At 39.2% G+C, this 20,811-nt stretch overlaps 1 protein-coding gene across 2 annotated transcripts; it reads left to right on the top strand.

The window, feature by feature from the left end:
• The first annotated feature begins 5,888 nt into the window (after nucleotides 1–5,888).
• LOC116166345 (putative U5 small nuclear ribonucleoprotein 200 kDa helicase) lies at nucleotides 5,889–19,811 on the top strand. Of its 2 annotated transcripts, XM_031481294.1 has the most exons (11): nucleotides 5,889–5,958; nucleotides 6,130–6,293; nucleotides 6,345–6,619; nucleotides 6,678–6,925; nucleotides 6,979–7,225; nucleotides 13,235–17,058; nucleotides 17,110–17,463; nucleotides 17,732–18,044; nucleotides 18,743–19,200; nucleotides 19,247–19,489; nucleotides 19,537–19,811. In XM_031481294.1, exons 1-11 carry the CDS (start codon nucleotides 5,914–5,916, stop codon nucleotides 19,774–19,776), a joined length of 6,411 nt encoding a protein of 2,136 aa, XP_031337154.1. In that variant the 5' UTR covers nucleotides 5,889–5,913; the 3' UTR covers nucleotides 19,777–19,811. The 2 variants fall into 2 exon arrangements, with proteins under 2 accessions (XP_031337154.1, XP_031337155.1); XM_031481295.1 differs by lacking the exons at nucleotides 5,889–5,958; nucleotides 6,130–6,293 and having other exon boundaries at nucleotides 6,420–6,426; nucleotides 6,489–6,619.
• The last annotated feature ends 1,000 nt before the right edge of the window (nucleotides 19,812–20,811 follow it).

The following is a 20,811-nucleotide window of genomic DNA, read 5'->3' as shown; positions in this document are numbered from 1 at the left end:
AAGAATCAGACACAAGGACAAGTAGCCAAGGGGAGGAGGAAAAGGGGACAGAAGGTAACGCAGGGGGAGGACAACAATAAAAAGGGCCTAACACGAGGAAAAACAGGGAAGGGAACGAGACCAAAGCATAGGAACATCGGAAGCCAATGAACGCCCGGAGAAGAAGCTATCACTAGAAAGCAGAGTTCCCTCTAAGGCAGAATACCAGTGGCGAAGCTGTGGCCGTACCCGTTCGGGTCGGATAACACCCAGTTAGCCGCCCCCCCACAACCCCCCCAATCCGCAAAATCCACCACATTGTTTGGCATATGTCGCGGCCCAGCGCGATGGCAACAAAGTAGTGGAGAAACGTCCCTGATAGTGACTACCAGGGACGCATCCTCACGACAGTTGACTAAATCCTGGGAGAGGCGGCGACGCCAGTCATATGTCAATGTTTCAAGTTTCAAGGTGGGTAGTTTTGCTTTTATTTAAAGTGTTATGTATGAAATATCATTTAATTGCTTCCATAAATAAGAAAGTTGGCACTGATCATGCGCAAAACCCAATTTTTGAAACTGGCGTTAAATTTACTCTTATTCCAAGTGCCTATGTATCAAATTTCATTTGAATACCTTCATAAATAAGAAAGTTTGCAATTCGGTTTATAAATGGTCGAGATGCGAAGAGGGCACAGTGAATGCTGATCGATTAGACTCAACTTTTGAAATTGCGTTTGATATGGATAAAGCTATGCGCATATTGAATTTCATGCAATTCGGTTCATAACTAACTGGGATGTCAAAAGGGCCTTCTTTATTTTTGGCCTACAGTGCCAATTCACGAACTCACGAGCTCCGATCTACAAATTTGATAAAGAATCCACCTGCAAAATTTCATCGTAATCGGCCTATTCGTTTACGAGATATCGTGCTAACGGACGGACGGACAGACACCGCACCATTATAAACTCGCTAGGAACTGGTTAATATCGAGTGCGAGCTTCTCATTGCGAAAACCACGTGTTGTCTCATTTTTAAAAAGGAAAGAGACAGAACGGGAGAACGAAAACGCAAAATACGAGACAAAAAATTGAAACTTTGCCTCCCTGTATTACGAAGATGACGCCCGTTAGATCATGCAAATATTGCATTTTTTTCTTATTTTGACGAGTACTGCTCTCTGAAATATCCTCAGAAATTTCTGCATGACATAAATCCTAACACCCTTACCTAAATAGGTACACCACCAGGGTGTTAAAATCGGAGGTGAAACGCCAAAAAATATAACCACTTCTACTTAGGTATGGAGGCAATTAGGTTCGTCCATTGAAACATTTGTTCGTCGTTATTTTGACATGTTTTGTTGGGAAAAATTCAATGGTAGTTCAAGACGTGCTCCACCAAAAAACCTCGCAATTTTAAGCTTTTGACCAAAGACCAAACGTTCATTTACACTCATTACCTACTTGCTCGATATAAACACCTGCATTCTTGATCCTAAAACGATAGGTACCTATACATATATCATAATTTACAAATTGCTTTATAACAAAACTATTTTCATTACTGAACGTATTTTAATGGCCGTGTTAAAAATTCCAAACCAAAATTGGATTTCAATATTCGACAAATGCGAAGACAAAATGTAAACAACACCCGGTAATTTTCCTAACCTGTTGCTGCTGCTAAACGCATAAGTTTTTAACGATAAAACAGCAAAAATCTGACCACGTTCTGGTAGGTAAGCACTAATATTACGAACAATGGGAAATCGAGATATCCTTACCTTAACTTTAGGTCCTTTTTCCCTTATTATCTTGTGCAAAAAAACAATCACACAGTAAAAACAGAGATGTAAACCAAACAATATACTACCGACGCTATAAAGCAGATAAGGAAAGAAGATATTACTCACTCATCATGAATGATGATCTATGGAATGCATGTTCTCAACGGTATTATAGAGACATCTCTGGACAGAGAGTGAGTAGTGGCTATAGCGCACGTTGTAAGATCAAAAATAAGATAAGACATTAATAGTTGCTATGTTTGAAACAGCGGTGGCGGTAGTATGCGTTACATTTCCCTAATTGAAAATATGGTTGTAAAAATTCCATTTGGAATGTGCGAGATTTGGAGATGGCTCTGAAGGGCAAGATTACAAATAAAATTGGGAAACATTTCTATTTTACATAGTATCTAAAAGATATCTACAAGTTCTCCAAGTAGACATAACAACAGGAAATTTCTAGTTTATAGCGAAGAGTAACTTATTCTTATTATGTTATGTATGAGGGAACTACCCAAATTAACTAATAATTTTGAAATTATTTCTGTTTCTGACTCATACACTTCCCCTGACTAGCAAATCAAACGTTTGTCGATCCTCACCTTGTCTCAAACACAGATGCCTCAACCCTACTTCTATTAATTTTTTCCCTACTTTTATTCACCCCCCCCCCTCACCCCAAGGACGGCGGCACGAACATGACCTGTTACAAAAAAAAACCTGACACTCAATATCTCAAGTTTGGGTTGGAAGAAAAACAAAAGAAATGTTCCTTTTCCAATTAAATAAAACTTCCTCTATTCTAATCTAACCCTCAATGTTCCACCATCTATAATTGTCATCAAATACAAACCTCCCTAACACTATTTTTAATTAGTTTTAATTAGTTTTTGCAAACACTATAATCTATAATAGTCAAATTCACACAGTAAAAAAATCGGTAATTAAAAGTACTGCCCTTGATTGTCTATTTCTCCGGGTTGCATGCCGAATCCCATCCTTTTCGCTTTATTGTCCAACACACATTTATTTTTTTAAAAAAACTACACTTCACCGTGCACGGCTATTATTTTTTTTTTCTTCTTTTCCCGAAGCTCATTCTTTTTCCACTTACTAAAAATCACACACACTCCCTCTCGTTCTCCCCGACGTCCTTTTTCTTTTTCTTTTACTTCTTCTGTCTTTTCCAAACTAAATTACACGTTGCTTAAGTATACCTACTTAATTTTTATTTTAACATTTATTTTTTTTATAGGAACATGACACAACCAATCCAAACTCTCGATAGCACAAAAAAATATGACTACCAAAAGAAAATCATTCCCACCCGTACGTACTTATACGAGGCGTTCCAAAAGCAAAAAAAAATTGACATTAAAATAACACGGCAATATAGTTAACACATAATTTATAGTTACTAATAACTGCACAAGTAATCTGTGCTAACTGGAAATGTCACGTGTACTTACGTATATTACAGATTGAGTGTTTAAATCAGCGCCTATATGGCTTTAGCATGTAGTGGATGTCTCCTATCGCTCCTGTTTGGTGATAAACAGTTGAATACATTTTGTTCCTTTTGCAAAAAAATTGTGTTCCCTTGTTGTTTATTGTTGGTAGGTATTATATTTCTTATGTATGTAAAACTATAAATAGTAACACCCCTAAATTAAACACTATTACAACAATTTACAATGGGCGTTTATGGAACAGTAGCAATGGGTCGATACAATATTGATGTCCCGTACGAAGTCCCTATGTGGGCCTCGCTCCTTCGCGCACCCTCTGGTATAATAAAGCTGCCTTACTTGTGCACAACGGAGCTGTGATTCTAGATGATAGCAGAGATGATAGATGAAAGATGTGCGCTGATGGGTGTGCACAATGAAGCTTAAAAACATCATTGCGGATATGGTAGTTAGTTTCAAAATGTCGAATAGCGAAGATGAATACTTTTGCTCTGCAGCCACAAAGTGGTTTATTAGAAGTAGAAAACGCAAGTTATCTGGCCGCAAGTACCATGTGCACCCTATTAATCAAAAACGACGTACACTGGGTGAATATCATCACCTGTACAAAGAACTGCGGAATTATCCAGATCGTTTTTATGAGTATCTACGAATGGAACCAAGTACTTTTAATTACATTTTAAAAACAATTAAACCAAGACTTGTTAAACGGTGGAAAAATTGTCATAGAAGTCCTATATGTGTTGAAGAAAAGTTAAATTCCACACGATACAAGAGTGCAGCACGCAAAAAGAATGGTGAAATCTATTCTCCAAATTATAAGCGAGTATAGAACCCTTGATACTCGCTGCACTCGCAGCTCCGTTGTGCACACCTTCATACAAATATACGATATATTTCTATCACCGCTGTTAAAAGACCTCTATCATCACTGCTATCATCTTGTATCACAGCTCCGTTGTGCACGTATTAGCGAGCCGTAATAAAACGTGATGTTTTCATATTTAACGAAGTTCCGCTTACATGTATTTATATTATAAAACAATTTCTATCGAAAAGCCTAGGCCTAGGGGACTCTTTACCAAAGCAAACACGATAAAAGTTTAAGAACTTAGACAACAAGATTGAAGTTACCAGTTACCTGAAAGACGTAACTGATACTAATTAAAACCAAAGAGTATCAAATGATCTTTGAGAGTATACAACGTTATATACTCATATAGACTCATCAGCAGCAACAACTGAACACATCTATATCAAGCCTCTAGCACTGGAACATAGACACATTGAAATTTCTGACAGGATACGAGAACATATGTCACACCTGAATTTAAATAAACTCATACCAGACCAGAAGGAATTTTATTATACAAAAAACAATTTGGTAATACGAATAAACCGCAAGCAAAATACTAGAAAAATTGTTTCAAAATCCACTCGTGGGCGTTGCCGCGTAATACAGCTGATAAATGATGAGTAACGGGCAAAAGAGACCATAACCGCTATCAAATTAGCGAAAATCCGAAGTGTCTAGGTGACCCGAGGGCTAAGATCTCGATGGAACAAACAGACAGACAGACGACGGAAAATCCAGCACATAAGCGTTACCTCAACTTCGTTGTGTTACGTTAAAAACCATCTACCTACCATCCTTTTGTAAGTGCAGTTCTCATACTTTGATTTCAAACAAACAAACAAACCGTTTAAACCCTGTAAATGGTTCCTCCATATATGTAGACCTTTTTTCCTTCCTACAAGAAGTGATGAAGTCTGCAAAACTATTATAACTATCGGTCTATTTCAGTGTTACCTATTGCTTCTAGCATTTCAATATGCTGCTTGAAATATAACTTCTTATCAAAGATTACACCTAACATCTTTATGGTTTCTTGGTATTGTATATTCTTTCCCTTCATATGTAAGACCGGATCCTCATGTTCATGTCTAAGACGACAGAAGTGTATTGCACTCATTTTCTCTGAAGAAAAACGGAAACCCATCATTTTGGCAGTTTCATATCTTGTATAGGGGATTAGGTATATATCCTCATCAGTGACTTCACCAGAGTGAGAAATAATTAAGTCATCGGCATACAAACTAGTAGAAAGTAGTGCTCGGACAGAGGAAACCAATTCATCAACCGCTGACAGAACCTTGCGGTATACCATTTTCCATTATGTATGGATTTGAGGTGAGAGTGCCTACTCTAGTTCTGAAAGAGCGATTTGTTAGAAAGCTCTTAATAAATAACGGAAGATTTTCTCTTAATCCCCATTGCTGAATAAGTTTATTCAAAATACAAAGTAGTATTTTGTATTTTAAATATCTGTTTAAAATAGATTCATTTGAGATAATTACCCAGCTATGCTCCTAAGGTGCTGTCTTAAACCTGGATATATATGGCTGTCATACGTGGAACTGTAATAATAAGGAATAATTCTAGCAATTCTGTGACGTTACACATCTCTTTGAACCACACAAACTCTACATCCACGTCCAAGAACAACACTGAGGGATGGAAACAAGAGCCTGTTAACCGAAATGATAGTTGATTGTCTTTTGAATCACCCCATACATTGTCTATATGTTCTGTTGTTCAATGCTACCAATTATTGTACCATGCTACCAACAATTGAAAACATAAACGTACTTGATTTGATTTGGTAAATCGAACATGGCGGATGCTGCGGCTCGCCAGCTTCAATACGAATATAAAGCGGTAAGTTTATTGAAAACTAATTTTAAATGACACTGAGACTTACTACAACCCCACACTTTATTGTAAAGGTTCATGTTATTGTCATCCACCTACGGTTCTGCATAATTACTTTACTCGTTAAAGTTAGGTTATAACGTATTACAAACGTTCATGTGTTTATTTACTTTTTAGAACTCAAATCTCGTTCTACAAGCTGACGTTCGTCTCATCGAACGCAGAAGTAGAGATGAAGCCACCGGAGAAGTTATGTCCCTCGTGGGCAAACTGGTCGGAACAAGAATGGGAGATCGTGCCCAAAGAACGAAACCTGGCAAAGCGGAGGAACGAAAAGTCAAGTATGGCATAGTTATAATAAGTAATCACAACAATTAACGTTTTAATTGCAGGAGGCAAAAGCGCGACGAAGCGCAGTACGATTTTACAAGAATGAAGGGTGCTACTTTATTATCGGAGGGTATAGACGAAATGGTTGGTATCATTTATAAACCTAAAACGCAAGAAACTCGACAAACTTATGAGGTTTTGCTTAGCTTCCTTCAAGAAGCTCTGGGTGATCAGCCGAGGGATATTCTTTGTGGGGCGGCTGATGAAATTTTGTCGGTTTTGAAGAATGATCGCTTAAAAGATAAGGAGAAGAAGAAGGAAACGGAAGCTCTGTTAGGTAAGCATTTTTTCGTGCTATCTAGATGTTGAATATCTCACGTTTTATTTAATATTAGGCAGTATTGCTGATGAAAGATTTGCATTGTTGGTCAACTTGTGCAAGAAGATCACCGATTTTGGAAATGAAGAGACGAAAACTACCAATGTTGGTGAAGAAAACATAGACGAAACGTATGGTATCAATGTGCAGTTTGAAGAATCCGAGGAGGAAGACGATGAGGATATGTATGGTGAGGTGCGCGAGGAAATGGACGATGCTGAAGGGGAAGAAGCTAGAGAAGATGTTGCAATCCATGCAGAGAATGTGAGTAGATACACTCATTGTGATGATTTACCTTCATTAGTTTTTTCTGACAGCTGGGTGGTGTAGAGGAATCCAAAAAGGAAAAACCATTGCATCCTTTAGATATAGATGCTTACTGGTTACAGCGTCAACTTTCGAAAATTTACGACGATGCCATGGTGTCGCAAGCAAAAGCTGGAGAAGTCCTCAATGTTCTTCGCGATGCTAACGATGATAGAGAATGCGAAAATCAGCTTGTGCTTCTTTTGGGATATGATTGCTTCGATTTCATAAAGCTGTTAAAGAAAAATCGGCAGTTAAGTAAGTAAAATCTAAAAATGTTTTGGTCCCACATCTACTTATGATTATAGACACGTTGCCATCATTTGACCCATTTTTTTTCCTTGCATTGAATGGTAGCTATCGACTTTAAAAATAAAGCTCCAGTTTAAGATAAAACGTTTTTTTAGAGACTGATTAATTTATTTAACCAAAAAATTCTGATTTTTCTAATTAATGTCTTAGTGCTGTAATTGTAATTTTGATAGCACCATTTTGGAGAAAATAATAGCAATGTTGCAAAATAACAAAGATAAAATTATGTTGTTCTATGTTTCTTCTGCAAAGTGCCGTTTTTTTCCTAAATAAAAGGTAGGTAAGCGAGGGTAAGGTATCTCCCCCCAACCTTAGCACTAATTTTTTAAGCAACATGACCATTTTTTTATCATTAAGATGAAAAAGGTGCTGAATTGTGCTATTCTTCTTAGTTAGTGGGGCTTAGGAAAAGATTTTATAAGCCAACTAGTATGTACTCTTTCCCGATTAACACACATTCATTATTACTGGTTGCACTAGACAGAAACTAGATGTCAAATTTGTTAAACCAACCAAAAAAAAGTTGTGCTGGATTGTACTGGACTCTGGATCTTCATTTGAACACATTTACTTTTAAAATATGTGGCCACATCACAGTTGTTTATGGAAAACGTTTTCAAATGTTTTAAAAATGTATACTTAGAAAATTTTAGAAATGCATATACATATTAAAAATGCAAAAAAAATGTATATACTTGAATGAACATACATTTAAAAAATTGTAGCAATGTTTCAGATTGAGTGAAAAATTTTATAAAATTTTCCAGGAAATTTTGAATTTTTTTTAATGTAACCAGAATCATCTAGACATTTTATGTTTAACTTTAGAAAATGTTGGAAATGTGCAAGAGATTTGGAAATATGCAGGAATGTGTCAATAATGTTGATATAAATGATTCGGAAATGTATAATAATATTTCAAATGAAGCATGTTGGAGAAATGTTGTTACAATTTTGTGGAAATTTTGAAAATATTTGGGTTGTACAGAAATATTGGTAAAGTGCAGGAAATTTTGAAAATGTATCTAGAAGGTCTTGAAAGTGCTTCAGAAATTGTTTAAAAAAAAGTTAGGAAATATTGGGAAGGTTTCATAAATGTATGAAAAAATGATCAAAGTCCTTGTGTCCTTTGATCTCAAAGGGACGCATTTTTGTGTGGCAGATATTTAGCCACCATCAGTAAGGTCTTGTTGAAGGCTACCATATTCCTTTTGTCGGTACCCGCTTCCGACGTCCAGTTCACCCGCAATTCGCGTTTGAAGTTTTGACTCGTGACTACAGCATAAGTTGTGCACGTTTACAAGATCTTTCCGACGCCACCAATTTAAAAAGAATCGGACCAAAACTGTAGAAGAAGATAGGAAAAAACTGAAATCTCCAGGTTAGTACATCACGCTCGTGGATGGCACCCAGATGTCGCTGACATCACATCATGTAGCGCCGTCCCTAAAGTTGTTAACAAAACTTGATGAAAACTACCCGTTTTCTTATGGGTTTTTAATTTCTTTTCACGATACAATTAAATTGACATTACCAAAAAAAATGCGTATTTCCACTAAAATGTCAATTTAACACAAATATCGAAACCAAAACACTCAAACCCGGTGTCCTGTCACGGTCGCCGAATTCTGACGAATTTCATTGACCCTATTTCTCACAAAAACCGTCCATTCTTCTTTTCGTCGTATCCACGAAAGAACGGTAGTGGAGTCGGTCCAATAAAAACACTTTCCGTCGCCTTTTAGGTCTTTTTTAACTGTGTCACACAAACGAACACCGATCGTAGCGCCCAAAAGTTCCAGTCTAGGAATGGTAGTTGGTTTAATAGGCGTGACTCTCGATTTTGTCGCTAGGAGATGTATTTTTACCTCTCCTCCTTGCTCTATGCGCAGAAACATCACTGCGGCATAGGCCTTTTTACTTGCGTCTGTAAATACATGTAGACTCCATGGTTGCGATGTATTCGACTCGAAACCAATCCACCGTGGTATCTCAATTCTCTCCAAGTATTTTAATTCTTCCGCCCATTCCATAAACGCTTTTCTCGTCACCTCGTCGACTTCCTCATCCCATTGCAGTTGTTTTCCTCATAATTGTTGTAACAGGATTTTGGTCTCAGAGTCACGGGACTGGTAAAACCGAGGGTAAACCCTATAGGATCGTAGAGTTTCTGAGCGATGGATAACATGAGTCGTTTCGTCACGTGGAACTTTTCCGATTGGATCAATTCTTTGATTGAAAAGCCGTTGACTGTCAATACGTCTTTCTCTCGATGCCATTTCAAACCCAACACGGAAACGCTGGGAGTAGGAGGTTCGTCCAAACTCGTGTGCTCCCACCCTCGAAGATCAAACTTCGCTTCCGCCATTACTTCAGTGGCCTCTTTTATGAACTTATCGAGAGTCACCATGTCCTTTACGCTGGTCACGCAATTATCCACATAGAAACTCTGATTTAACCGCGTGATCGTGTCTTTTGAATAAGATGGATTCGGTGTGTCGCATTTTTCGAGACATTTTTCTAGGTGATGTTCGATTGTAGCTGCGAACAAAAACGGACTGCTACTCACACCGAAAACTACTCTTCTATGTCGATAAACCTTTTCATTGCCCTGTTTATCAACCCATAAAAATTTTAGAAATTCTCTGCCCGGTTCGTGAACTCCAATTTGTAAGAACGCCTTTCGGATATCAGAAATCACTCCAATTTTTAGTTCACGAAATCGCAAAATTATCGTTGGGATCAATTCTATCAAATTGACACCCTTGCTTAAGCAATTATTTAACGACGGTGAAATTTTCGAACACGCTGATGCGTCGAACACCGGACGAATTTTTGTTGTCGAATTTTCCTTCACGACGGGCCTGTGTGGCAGATAGTGCCCTCGTTGATGATCCACCTCCCCAACAACTGTCTCGATTACTCCTTCCGATTGCCATTCACAAAAAACCTGGTCGTAGGCTTGGTGTAGTTGGGTGTTTTCCAAGTTTCTTAATGTCAAACTCAATCGCCTTTTTGCAATCTCGTAATTGCTGGATAAAGGAGGGTGATCCGCTGCCCACGGAAGTCGCACTTCATAACGCCCTTCTCCGTCAACTTGTAAAATTTTCTCGAAGCACTTCTTTTACTTCTCGAAACTCCTCCTCGCTTCGTTTTTTCTCGACAGGATCTCGTATCCCAAGTACGTCGAGTTCCCACAGCGAAGTCACTGTTTTGTCAGAAACTAGACAAGATATTTCCATGTTTGATTTAAATCGCTGGCTGTCTATTTTTCCCATGAGCGTCCATCCGAATACAGTTTCAACCGCTACCATTCCACATTCTAAAACTTCCCTCTTTCCTGTGTAAATATGACCTGCCACGTCTGCGCCTAGAAGTATTTCTATCGGCGAGGAATCTTTTACATCAGACAAGGAAATCCCAATATGTTTCAACTCCTTAATCCACGGTCCATAAAATACCGGCGGAATAGGATGACAAATAGTCGGTTGATCCAATACCTCTACTGTACGGGAGTAATCTCCCTTTACCAACGTAACGTCGTAACAAGAATGATTACGTTCTACTGTTGTTCCACCAAACAACCCATGCGCTATCGCCGCGCGTCTTTTTACTTCAAGACCTAACGCGTCGCTGGTGCTTTTTAGTATATAGGATCTTTGAGATGCGTTGTCGATTAGTACTCGCATTAGTACGTTCGCCACCGTTATGTCGAATATTGACTCTAAAAGTTTGCAGAAAAACGTGACTTGACGTGAAATTCGCGAGATCCTCAGATTTGGCTTTCTCAGGTAGATTAGCCGCTTTCGATTTGTCATGCGCATTATTTGCTTCTGGTTTCGATCCTACTTGCGGATCCGTTAATGTAGAACACATTAAGGGTATGTGCTCCTTTTTACAAATAATGCATTTTACGGTGGCGCGGCATCTCTTGACGCTATGACCACCTCGCAAGCATCGAAAACATGCCCCTTTCTTTTTTACTATATCTTTGCGCTGTTCTAGCGAAAAATTTTGAGCTTTAACACACATTGTACTTTCGTGATTTTTATCGCAAAAAAACACAGCTCAAACCATCTTGGACTACTAACCCCGCGGCTGTCGCTATCGTTTCAGCATTTTGCGATATTACCTTTTTCTTAAACGTAGGACTTAATCTACAGTACGAGTCATTCCCGGATTGTTTACGTACGCTAGCTTTCCCTCCCGAAGAGATACCAAAACCCTCAGCAGCGAGTGCAATGCGCTCCTCGCCCTCTACTTCCCTTTTTAGGAATGCCATTAAATTGGCTAAACGCCTAGCAGGTTTTATCTCTTCACGCTGAATTGCATCTGATAAATTTGCTATAGACGCGTTCGCGGTCCTTTGCCACACTCTAAGAAGTTCCTCTGGCAAGCACGACTCAATAAGTGGGAGTAACATTGCTGCGCACTTCTCGGTGGTTACGCCTAGGGTCTCCAGCGCTCTCAACTGGGTTTCCAATTTATCGTAGAGAGATACTAAGTCAATTTCTCGCGTCGAAGTCGCATTCTGAATAATCAACTTCAACAATTCGCGTACATAAACTTCGATTAACAAGTTCTCTCGACCGTACCGCGATTTTAACGAGTCTATAATTTTTGAATAGTTACCGGCAATCACAGGGTAGCTTTCTACGACCTGCCGTGCACGGCTGCCAGCAACTGTCGCTTGTATTAAGTAACTAATTTTATCGATTTCATCGAGTTCTGTATGATGATGAATTTTCACAAATTGTGCCCAAAACGCGAGCCATTCACGCACGTTCCCATCAAATTTTTTAAAATCTTTCGGTAATAAATCTCCTACCTTGTATGTTGTAAAGATTTACCCCATTGTTACCGATGCCACTGGAAGGAACGGCTGCTGTCGATGGCTTGGAGGTTAGGTCGCTCACCTGCTGCTGTAACTCAAGGAACTGTTCCATGAATTCTTCGCAAGTAGCTTGTTCGGCTCCCAGGACGTCTCTGTCGGCCGCCTCACCCATCAACAGCGTTGTTATTTCATCGTCGGCTTTTTGTAAAGTTGAATGCTTAAGCCGCAGCATTTCAACCGCCACCTTCAACGCAACACTATCTATAGGAGTTTTCGTTAATAACCCCCGTAGCTTGTCGGTGGCCCGCATAAAACTATCACGACATACGTCGCGGTATCGCCTTTGTTGCTTCATTTTTCGCGGAAATCGAACGCACCACCGGTGTCAATTTAACACAAATATCGTAAAAAACACTCAAACCCGGTGTCCTGTCACGGTCGCCATAAAATGTTAACAAAGCTTGATGAAAACTACCCGTTTTCTTATGGGTTTTTTATTTCTTTTCACGATACAATTAAATTGACATAACTACCAAAAAAAATGCGTATTTCCACTCTCTTTTGTTTTTTACAACTCTGATATATGCCTAATTCACAACAAAAGTTGTTAATTACACGATCCCGGTAGGTACATGTACACTCCTTGTCTTTCTACAACTGTTCTTCTACTGGTGCGCATTTGCTGCCGCCAGCTAACCAAATTGAGATCAAAAGCTTTTTACAAATAAATTTGCAAAAATGCGCTAAAAAACAAGTTATGTTAGTACTTAATTGTTCAAATTGTCCCATTTTAAGACAAGGGAAGAATTAGAATAAACGTTGCTAGGATGTATTTAACCAAATCTCACCTTTGGAATTAAATGCCGCAAATGGGGGCGAAAAGGTGTAGAATCTGATTCGAACAGAATAGGAGACAATTGAACATTTACTAAAATAATTTTTGACTTTCCAGTAGTTTAGGGTCGTATAAAAAAAGATAAGAGAGATTTTTCCAAGTAGGACATACCATCAAATGCACAATGAAGTTGTGGAGTCATTATTTGCTTTCTCTTCATACTTAGATGTGGGACATCACAAAGCGCACCACTTTCATGTATTAAATAATTTGTAAATTTCTTTAGTCTTGTATTGCACCTTGCTTGCAAAATCGCAAAGTGACTCAGAACGTCAGAAAATAAGGGAGCGTATGAGCGAAGATCCATCTTTAGCCAGAATCCTTCGTCACTTAGATACCGGTAAAAATGAAGACGAAGAGGATGAAGAATCGGCCTCTCGGTCATCACGACGTAAAGATCGGCATAACGAAGCCGATTCCGGTACAGGTGCGCAAGTGGCGGGGTCCAGACAGCTTGTTGACCTTGAAGACCTGGTTTTCCAACAGGGCTCTCATTTTATGGCAAACAAACGTTGCCAATTGCCAGATGGCTCATTTAGAAAACAGCGCAAAGGCTATGAGGAGGTTCACGTCCCGGCGCTTAAACCTAAGTTCGCGGAAAACGAAAAACTAATGCAAGTCGATCAGCTGCCGAAGTATGTTCAACCGGTATTCGACGGCTTTAAAACTTTAAATCGAATCCAAAGCAAACTATACAAAAGAGCTTTGGATTCCGACGAAAATCTGTTGCTATGCGCGCCAACAGGTGCCGGTAAAACCAATGTCGCGCTCTTGTGTATGATGCGAGAAATTGGGAAACACATTAATGCGGACGGTACTATCAATGCGGATGACTTCAAAATTATTTATGTCGCCCCGATGAGATCTTTGGTGCAAGAAATGGTGGGTAATTTCGGAAAGCGTCTCTCCAATTATAATATAACGGTATCCGAATTGACCGGCGATCACCAGTTAACGCGCGAACAAATCGGAGCGACCCAAATTATTGTGTGCACGCCAGAAAAATGGGATATTATTACAAGAAAAGGGGGCGAGAAGACGTTTACCTCTTTGGTGAGATTGATTATAATTGATGAAATTCATTTGCTACATGACGAACGTGGCCCAGTCTTGGAGGCTTTGGTGGCAAGAACTATTCGAATGATCGAGTCAACACAAGAAGATGTTAGGTTGGTGGGGTTGTCGGCGACGTTGCCAAATTATAAGGATGTTGCCGCGTTTTTAAGGGTAAAGTTAGACACTGGGTTGTTTTATTTTGACAACAGTTTTAGACCGGTGGCTTTAGAGCAACAGTACATTGGTGTTACAGAGAAGAAGGCTTTGAAACGGTATCAGGTGATGAACGAAATTGTTTATGAGAAGACTATGGAGCATGCCGGTCGTAATCAAGTGTTGATATTCGTGCACTCTAGAAAAGAGACGGGTAAGACTGCTCGTGCCATTAGAGATATGTGCTTGGAGAAGGACACACTTGGACAGTTTTTACGTGAAGGATCAGCATCTATGGAGGTTCTTCGAACTGAGGCGGAACAAGTTAAGAATCACGAGTTGAAGGATTTGCTTCCCTATGGTTTTGCGATTCATCACGCCGGTATGACTCGTGTGGACAGGACGTTGGTGGAGGATTTGTTTGCAGATCGGCACATTCAAGTTCTTGTTTCAACAGCGACCTTAGCTTGGGGTGTTAATCTTCCCGCGCATACTGTAATAATTAAAGGCACTCAAATTTATAACCCGGAGAAGGGACGTTGGGTTGAACTTAGTGCTTTGGATGTTCTTCAAATGTTGGGACGTGCCGGACGTCCTCAATATGATACCAAAGGTGAAGGAATTTTAATTACCAATCACAGTGAGCTACAGTACTACTTGTCATTGCTGAATCAACAGTTACCGATCGAATCCCAGCTGGTCTCCAAATTGCCAGACATGCTAAATGCCGAAATTGTGTTAGGCACAATTCAAAATGTTAGAGATGCGGTCACTTGGTTGGGCTACTCCTATTTGTATATACGAATGTTGCGCCAGCCCAATTTGTATGCAATTTCCTATGACGCTCTGAAGCAAGATCCTTTACTCGAGCAGCATCGTGCTGATTTGGTTCATACGGCGGCTGTGGTACTCGACAGAAGTGGTCTGGTTAAATATGATCGGAAGACTGGACATTTCCAAGTAACCGAATTGGGTAGGATTGCGTCCCATTATTATTGCACCCATGAAACGATGTCCACCTACAACCAGTTATTAAAACCCATGCTCAGCGAAATTGAATTGTTCCGCGTATTTTCTTTGTCTGGAGAATTTAAGCACATTGCGGTGAGGGAAGAAGAAAAGTTGGAATTGCAGAAACTAATGGAACGAGTTCCTATCCCCATTAAAGAAAGTATTGAGGAGCCAAGTGCTAAAGTCAACGTTCTTCTGCAGGCCTACATCTCCCAGTTGAAACTGGAGGGATTCGCGCTGATGTCAGACATGGTCTTTATAACACAGTCGGCGTCGCGTCTTATGCGCGCCATCTTTGAAATCGTCTTACACAGAGGCTGGGCACAATTGGCCGACAAATCCTTGGCCTTATGTAAAATGATTGACCGGCGCATGTGGCAGTCAATGTCCCCATTGAGACAATTTCGCAAAATGCCCGAAGAAATCGTTAAGAAGATCGAAAAGAAAAATTTCCCCTGGGAAAGATTGTACGATCTTGGGCCAAACGAAATTGGAGAATTAATTCGCGTGCCCAAACTAGGCAAGACCATTCACAAGTATGTCCACCAATTTCCAAAATTGGAATTATCCACTCACATTCAACCGATCACACGGTCAACTCTTCGCGTTGAACTCACAATTACCCCCGACTTCCAATGGGATGACAAGCTGCACGGTGCATCTGAAGCATTTTGGATTTTAGTCGAGGATGTCGATTCCGAAGTAATCTTGCATCACGAGTACTTTTTATTGAAAGCGAAATTTTCTGCCGACGAACATCTCATCAAGTTTTTTGTACCCGTCTTCGAACCGCTTCCCCCACAATACTTCCTGAGGATAGTTTCCGATCGCTGGATCGGATCAGAAACACAATTGCCTGTTTCGTTCCGCCATTTAATCTTGCCAGAGAAAAACTTTCCACCCACCGAACTGTTGGACTTACAACCGTTACCGATAACCGCCCTACGAAATTCAAAATTCGAATCATTGTATGTAGATAAGTTTCCTCAATTTAATCCCATACAGACCCAAGTATTTAATGCTGTGTATAACAGCGACGACAACGTGTACGTGGGCGCCCCGACGGGCTCTGGCAAAACTGCTATAGCCGAATACGCCGTCTTGAGATTATTCCAGCAAAACCCAGAGGCGCGTTGCGTCTATTTGGTGCCGAAAGACGCGTTAGCCGAGTTGGTTTTTGCGGATTGGCATAATAAATTTGGTCAGCTTTTGAGCAAGAAAGTGGTTTTGCTTACTGGTGAAACTGGAACTGACCTAAAACTGCTGGCCAAGGGTCAAGTGGTGATTTCGACCGCCGAGAAGTGGGATATCCTCTCCAGACGTTGGAAGCAAAGGAAGAATGTTCAAAACGTTCATTTGTTTATCATTGACGAACTCCATCTTTTGGGGGGAGAAGATGGGCCGGTTATTGAAGTTGTGTGTTCGAGAATGAGATACATTTCATCACAAATTGAACGCCCAATCAGGATCATCGCTCTTTCCGCATCGATAGCGGACTATCGAGATATAGCCCAATGGTTGGGTTGCAATGCGAACGCGACGTTCAACTTTCATCCCAGTGTTCGGCCAATAACATTGGAGCTACACGTTCAAGGCATCAATATCACACATAATGCCTCGCGTTTAATTGCAATGGCCAAACCTGTCTACAACTCGATAATTCGTCACAGTCCCCACAAGCCGGTAATCATTTTCGTACCCACACGCAAACAAGCACGATTAACCGCAATTGATATATTAACATACACATCGGCAGAGGGACAACCCAACAGATTTTTCCACGCAGAAGAAGATGACATCAAACCATTTTTGGATAGGATGTCCGATAAAGTATGTAACTGTTACACTATTTATTTTCATTACAAATGTCAATAATTGCAGACGCTAAAGGAGACTTTGTCGCAAGGAGTCGCATACATGCATGAAGGTCTCACGGCCAGCGACCATAGACTGGTAGAACAGCTATTTGATTCTGGCGCCGTTCAAATTGCTGTCGTTACGCGAGATTTATGTTGGGCTGTAAATATCTCCGCCCATCTTGTAATAATTATGGATACACAGTATTATAATGGAAAAGTACACGCCTACGAGGATTATCCTGTTACCGATGTACTACAGATGGTTGGAAGAGCAAACAGACCACTAGAGGATGACGATGCTAAATGTGTGCTGATGTGCCAAAATTCTAAAAAAGATTTCTTCAAAAAGTTTTTAAATGATTCTCTTCCTGTTGAGGTAAGATTTTTTATTATTTATGGAAATTTTATTGACAATTTCCCAAATTTTTTTATTGTGTTAATTTCTTTTTATTCCCTTAACTGTTGTGATACTGTAGTTTGTGATGTGTTGATTGTCGTTACAATATTCGAAAAGGAAAAAAAAAGGAATTTGATTCGGCTCAAAAAAGAACTTTAATAAATAATAATAATAATAAATAATAAATAGATGTACAAACTATTATCCATTTGTCGAATCATCATTAGTAATTAATTGATTCTTTCAGAGCCATTTAGATCACAGGCTTCATGATCACTTCAACGCAGAAATTGTTACTAAAACAATAGAAAATAAGCAAGATGCAGTCGACTACTTGACATGGACGTTTTTGTATAGAAGGCTTACTCAAAATCCCAATTATTACAACTTGCAAGGAGTGTCACATCGCCATTTATCTGATCACCTATCAGAGCTTGTCGAAAACACATTGTCCGATCTAGAACAGTCAAAGTGTATTAGCATAGAGGAGGAGATGGACTGTTTACCTTTAAATTTGGGAATGATTGCAGCGTACTATTACATCAATTACACAACAATAGGTACGTTTTTGTTAAGAATTTCATTCCTCAAGGACAAATTCTTCTCAAACCGCTTGGCCGCTAGAGGGCGTTTAGTCAATTTTCTTTATTAAGAGTCTTCCTTACCTAAGCGCAACTTTTTTGCATTTTAGTGTATAGATGATTATAGCTGCAAGAGATAAGATGAATTTCTTGCTTTGTCAACTCCTGTCTTGGTCCTTAGTTAGTTCCCACCGACACTGTGCAGCGGCGCCACTTGTTACACTCAAATTGTTGATTTACCGCCCGCCAAGATACAGACTTTATTTACAAAAATTATGATTTCATTTTTTGGGGTTATGTTTAGAAGTAACTTATCTAAAAAACTGTCGGTTTACTTTTTCCATAAATCGTCTTGATCGAGAGTAAAAAAATAAAACAGATCAGCGCAATAATCGGTGCGAAACATCTAATCTTTAAACAATCGGTATTCAGTTGCTATAAACTTAAAAAAAAATAGTCCGAACATTTTGTAGATAAAGGTCTAAATTTATAAAATAGTTCTTAAAAAAAATTGTTACTAGAGTTTTTATGGCGGGCGCTCTTATGGAAATTTACATTGGGTGCAGTGGGTACAGAAGACTCTTAACCATAACTTCTTTATCGCCAAAAAAATGAATTAAACATCTACTTTGGCTCATTGTGTCCACGCATTACTTACTATATTCATGTTTTTTTAGAATTATTCAGCTTATCACTAAATAACAAAACGAAGATACGCGGATTATTGGAGATAATATCGTCCGCAGCAGAATACGAAGACATTCCGGTAAGACATCGCGAAGATAATCTACTTAGGAGTCTTTCGCAACGCTTACCCAACAAGTTAACGAGCGCCAGTGGTGGACAACCTAAATTTAACGATCCGCACATCAAAACGAATTTGTTACTGCAGGCACATTTGTGTCGTATACAGCTCGGCGCAGAATTACAGGGCGATACTGAGATAGTGTTGGGAAAGGCGATTCGACTAATACAAGCTTGTGTTGATGTACTGAGTTCGAACGGTTGGCTGTCACCTGCAGTTGCCGCTATGGAATTGGCACAAATGGTTACTCAGGCAATGTGGAGCAAAGATTCTTATTTGAAACAGTTACCACATTTCAATGCGGATATCATTAAGAGATGCTCAGATAAGGTCAGTTTATACCTTCTGTTTGAATTTCTCAAACTATTAATTACAGGGTGTCGAAACCGTATTTGACATAATGGAGTTAGAAGATGAAGATCGGTCCAAATTATTACAGCTTAGTGATACACAAATGGCAGATGTTGCAAGATTTTGTAATCGATATCCTAACATCGAGTTAAGTTATGAAGTTTTGGATAAAGACCGTATTCATTCTGGCTCATCAGTACACGTGGCCGTACAATTGGAGAGAGAAGATGAGGTAAACGGACCAGTCATTGCACCATTTTTCCCTCAGGTAAGATCGTGTGTATTACCGCTAACGCTAATGAAAATCAATTATAGAAAAGAGAAGAAGGATGGTGGGTTGTTATTGGAGATCCGAAGAGTAATTCACTGTTGTCAATCAAAAGACTAACTTTACAGCAGAAGGCAAGGATAAAATTGGATTTTGTTGCTCCTAGTCCTGGGCATCATAGCTACACTTTGTATTTTATGAGTGATGCATATTTAGGATGTGATCAGGAGTATAAATTTACCATTGATGTTGGTGATTTTGAGTCGAGTGGTAGTGAATCGGAGTAATTATTTCTGTAATTAAATAGATTTATCGTTTATTTTATTGACTTCTAAACCATAATCCTTCCAAGAGCTTAAGGGTCTCCAAAGGTCCAAAAAACATTTTAACCTTCATGCGGGCACGTCCCCAACTGTAGCATAGGCGGGCGCTTGACGGTAATGTACCGCCACTACAGTACATAGGATAAATCACTACCAATTTGCATTTATTGATTGGTCAGAGTCAGATCAGATGCACAACCAATGAAAGACAAAAGTAATGTAAATAATAGCTGAACAAAGAACATAAATTTATCAGTAGAAATGACTGAAATTTTGTTTCTGGATCATAGGAAAAAATTACAGGTGTTGAATGCGTAACGGTAATTTACCGCTTTACAAACTTCGTTCCCTCCTGTTCCTACAGGAAATCAAACTTAAGGCGAGTTCAAATGTAATCTAACATGATGTATTTGAGAATACACACTTATGTTGTGCAGGCCGAAATGTGTAAGAAAAAGCCTTTCTGTACTTTTACATTCAGAAATGTTTTCTCCTCGTGTAGGTACTACAACTTTAGTTATTGTACACTTGCCACAACCATTGTTATATACAGGGTGGTGACTTGCATAACGCATCATAGGGATTTCAATGTAAAATTCATAACATGCGGTTATTGGCTCCCCAAATTATTTTAGAGCAAAAATGTAAGGTTTTCTGTAGAAACACATTTTTTACGTCAATCAACCGCATTGCTTTTCAATTTTTTGCATAATAAAGACGGAAAATTGGAAAAATAACACCCGCACCTTTGCAATAATCTGTGATGCCATGGAATTTTATAATAAAAAAACTACGCTAATATCCGTCATGCCATGGAACGTCAGCTATAAAACAAATCAAATGCTATCAAAAAGTATTATATTAATTAGAACAGCGAATTCAACATAAAGAAATACCAAATTACTAAAAACGGTTTCCTATTATAACAATTTACAATAAATGTTCGAATAAGTCACCATTAACTGCAAGACAGTAACCAAGTCGAACATAAAATCCATT

Source organism: Photinus pyralis, unplaced genomic scaffold (assembly GCF_008802855.1).
Source record: "Photinus pyralis isolate 1611_PpyrPB1 unplaced genomic scaffold, Ppyr1.3 Ppyr1.4_LG3b, whole genome shotgun sequence".
Classification (NCBI taxonomy): domain Eukaryota; kingdom Metazoa; phylum Arthropoda; class Insecta; order Coleoptera; family Lampyridae; genus Photinus; species Photinus pyralis.
This window is presented reverse-complemented; position numbering and strand designations above follow the sequence as displayed.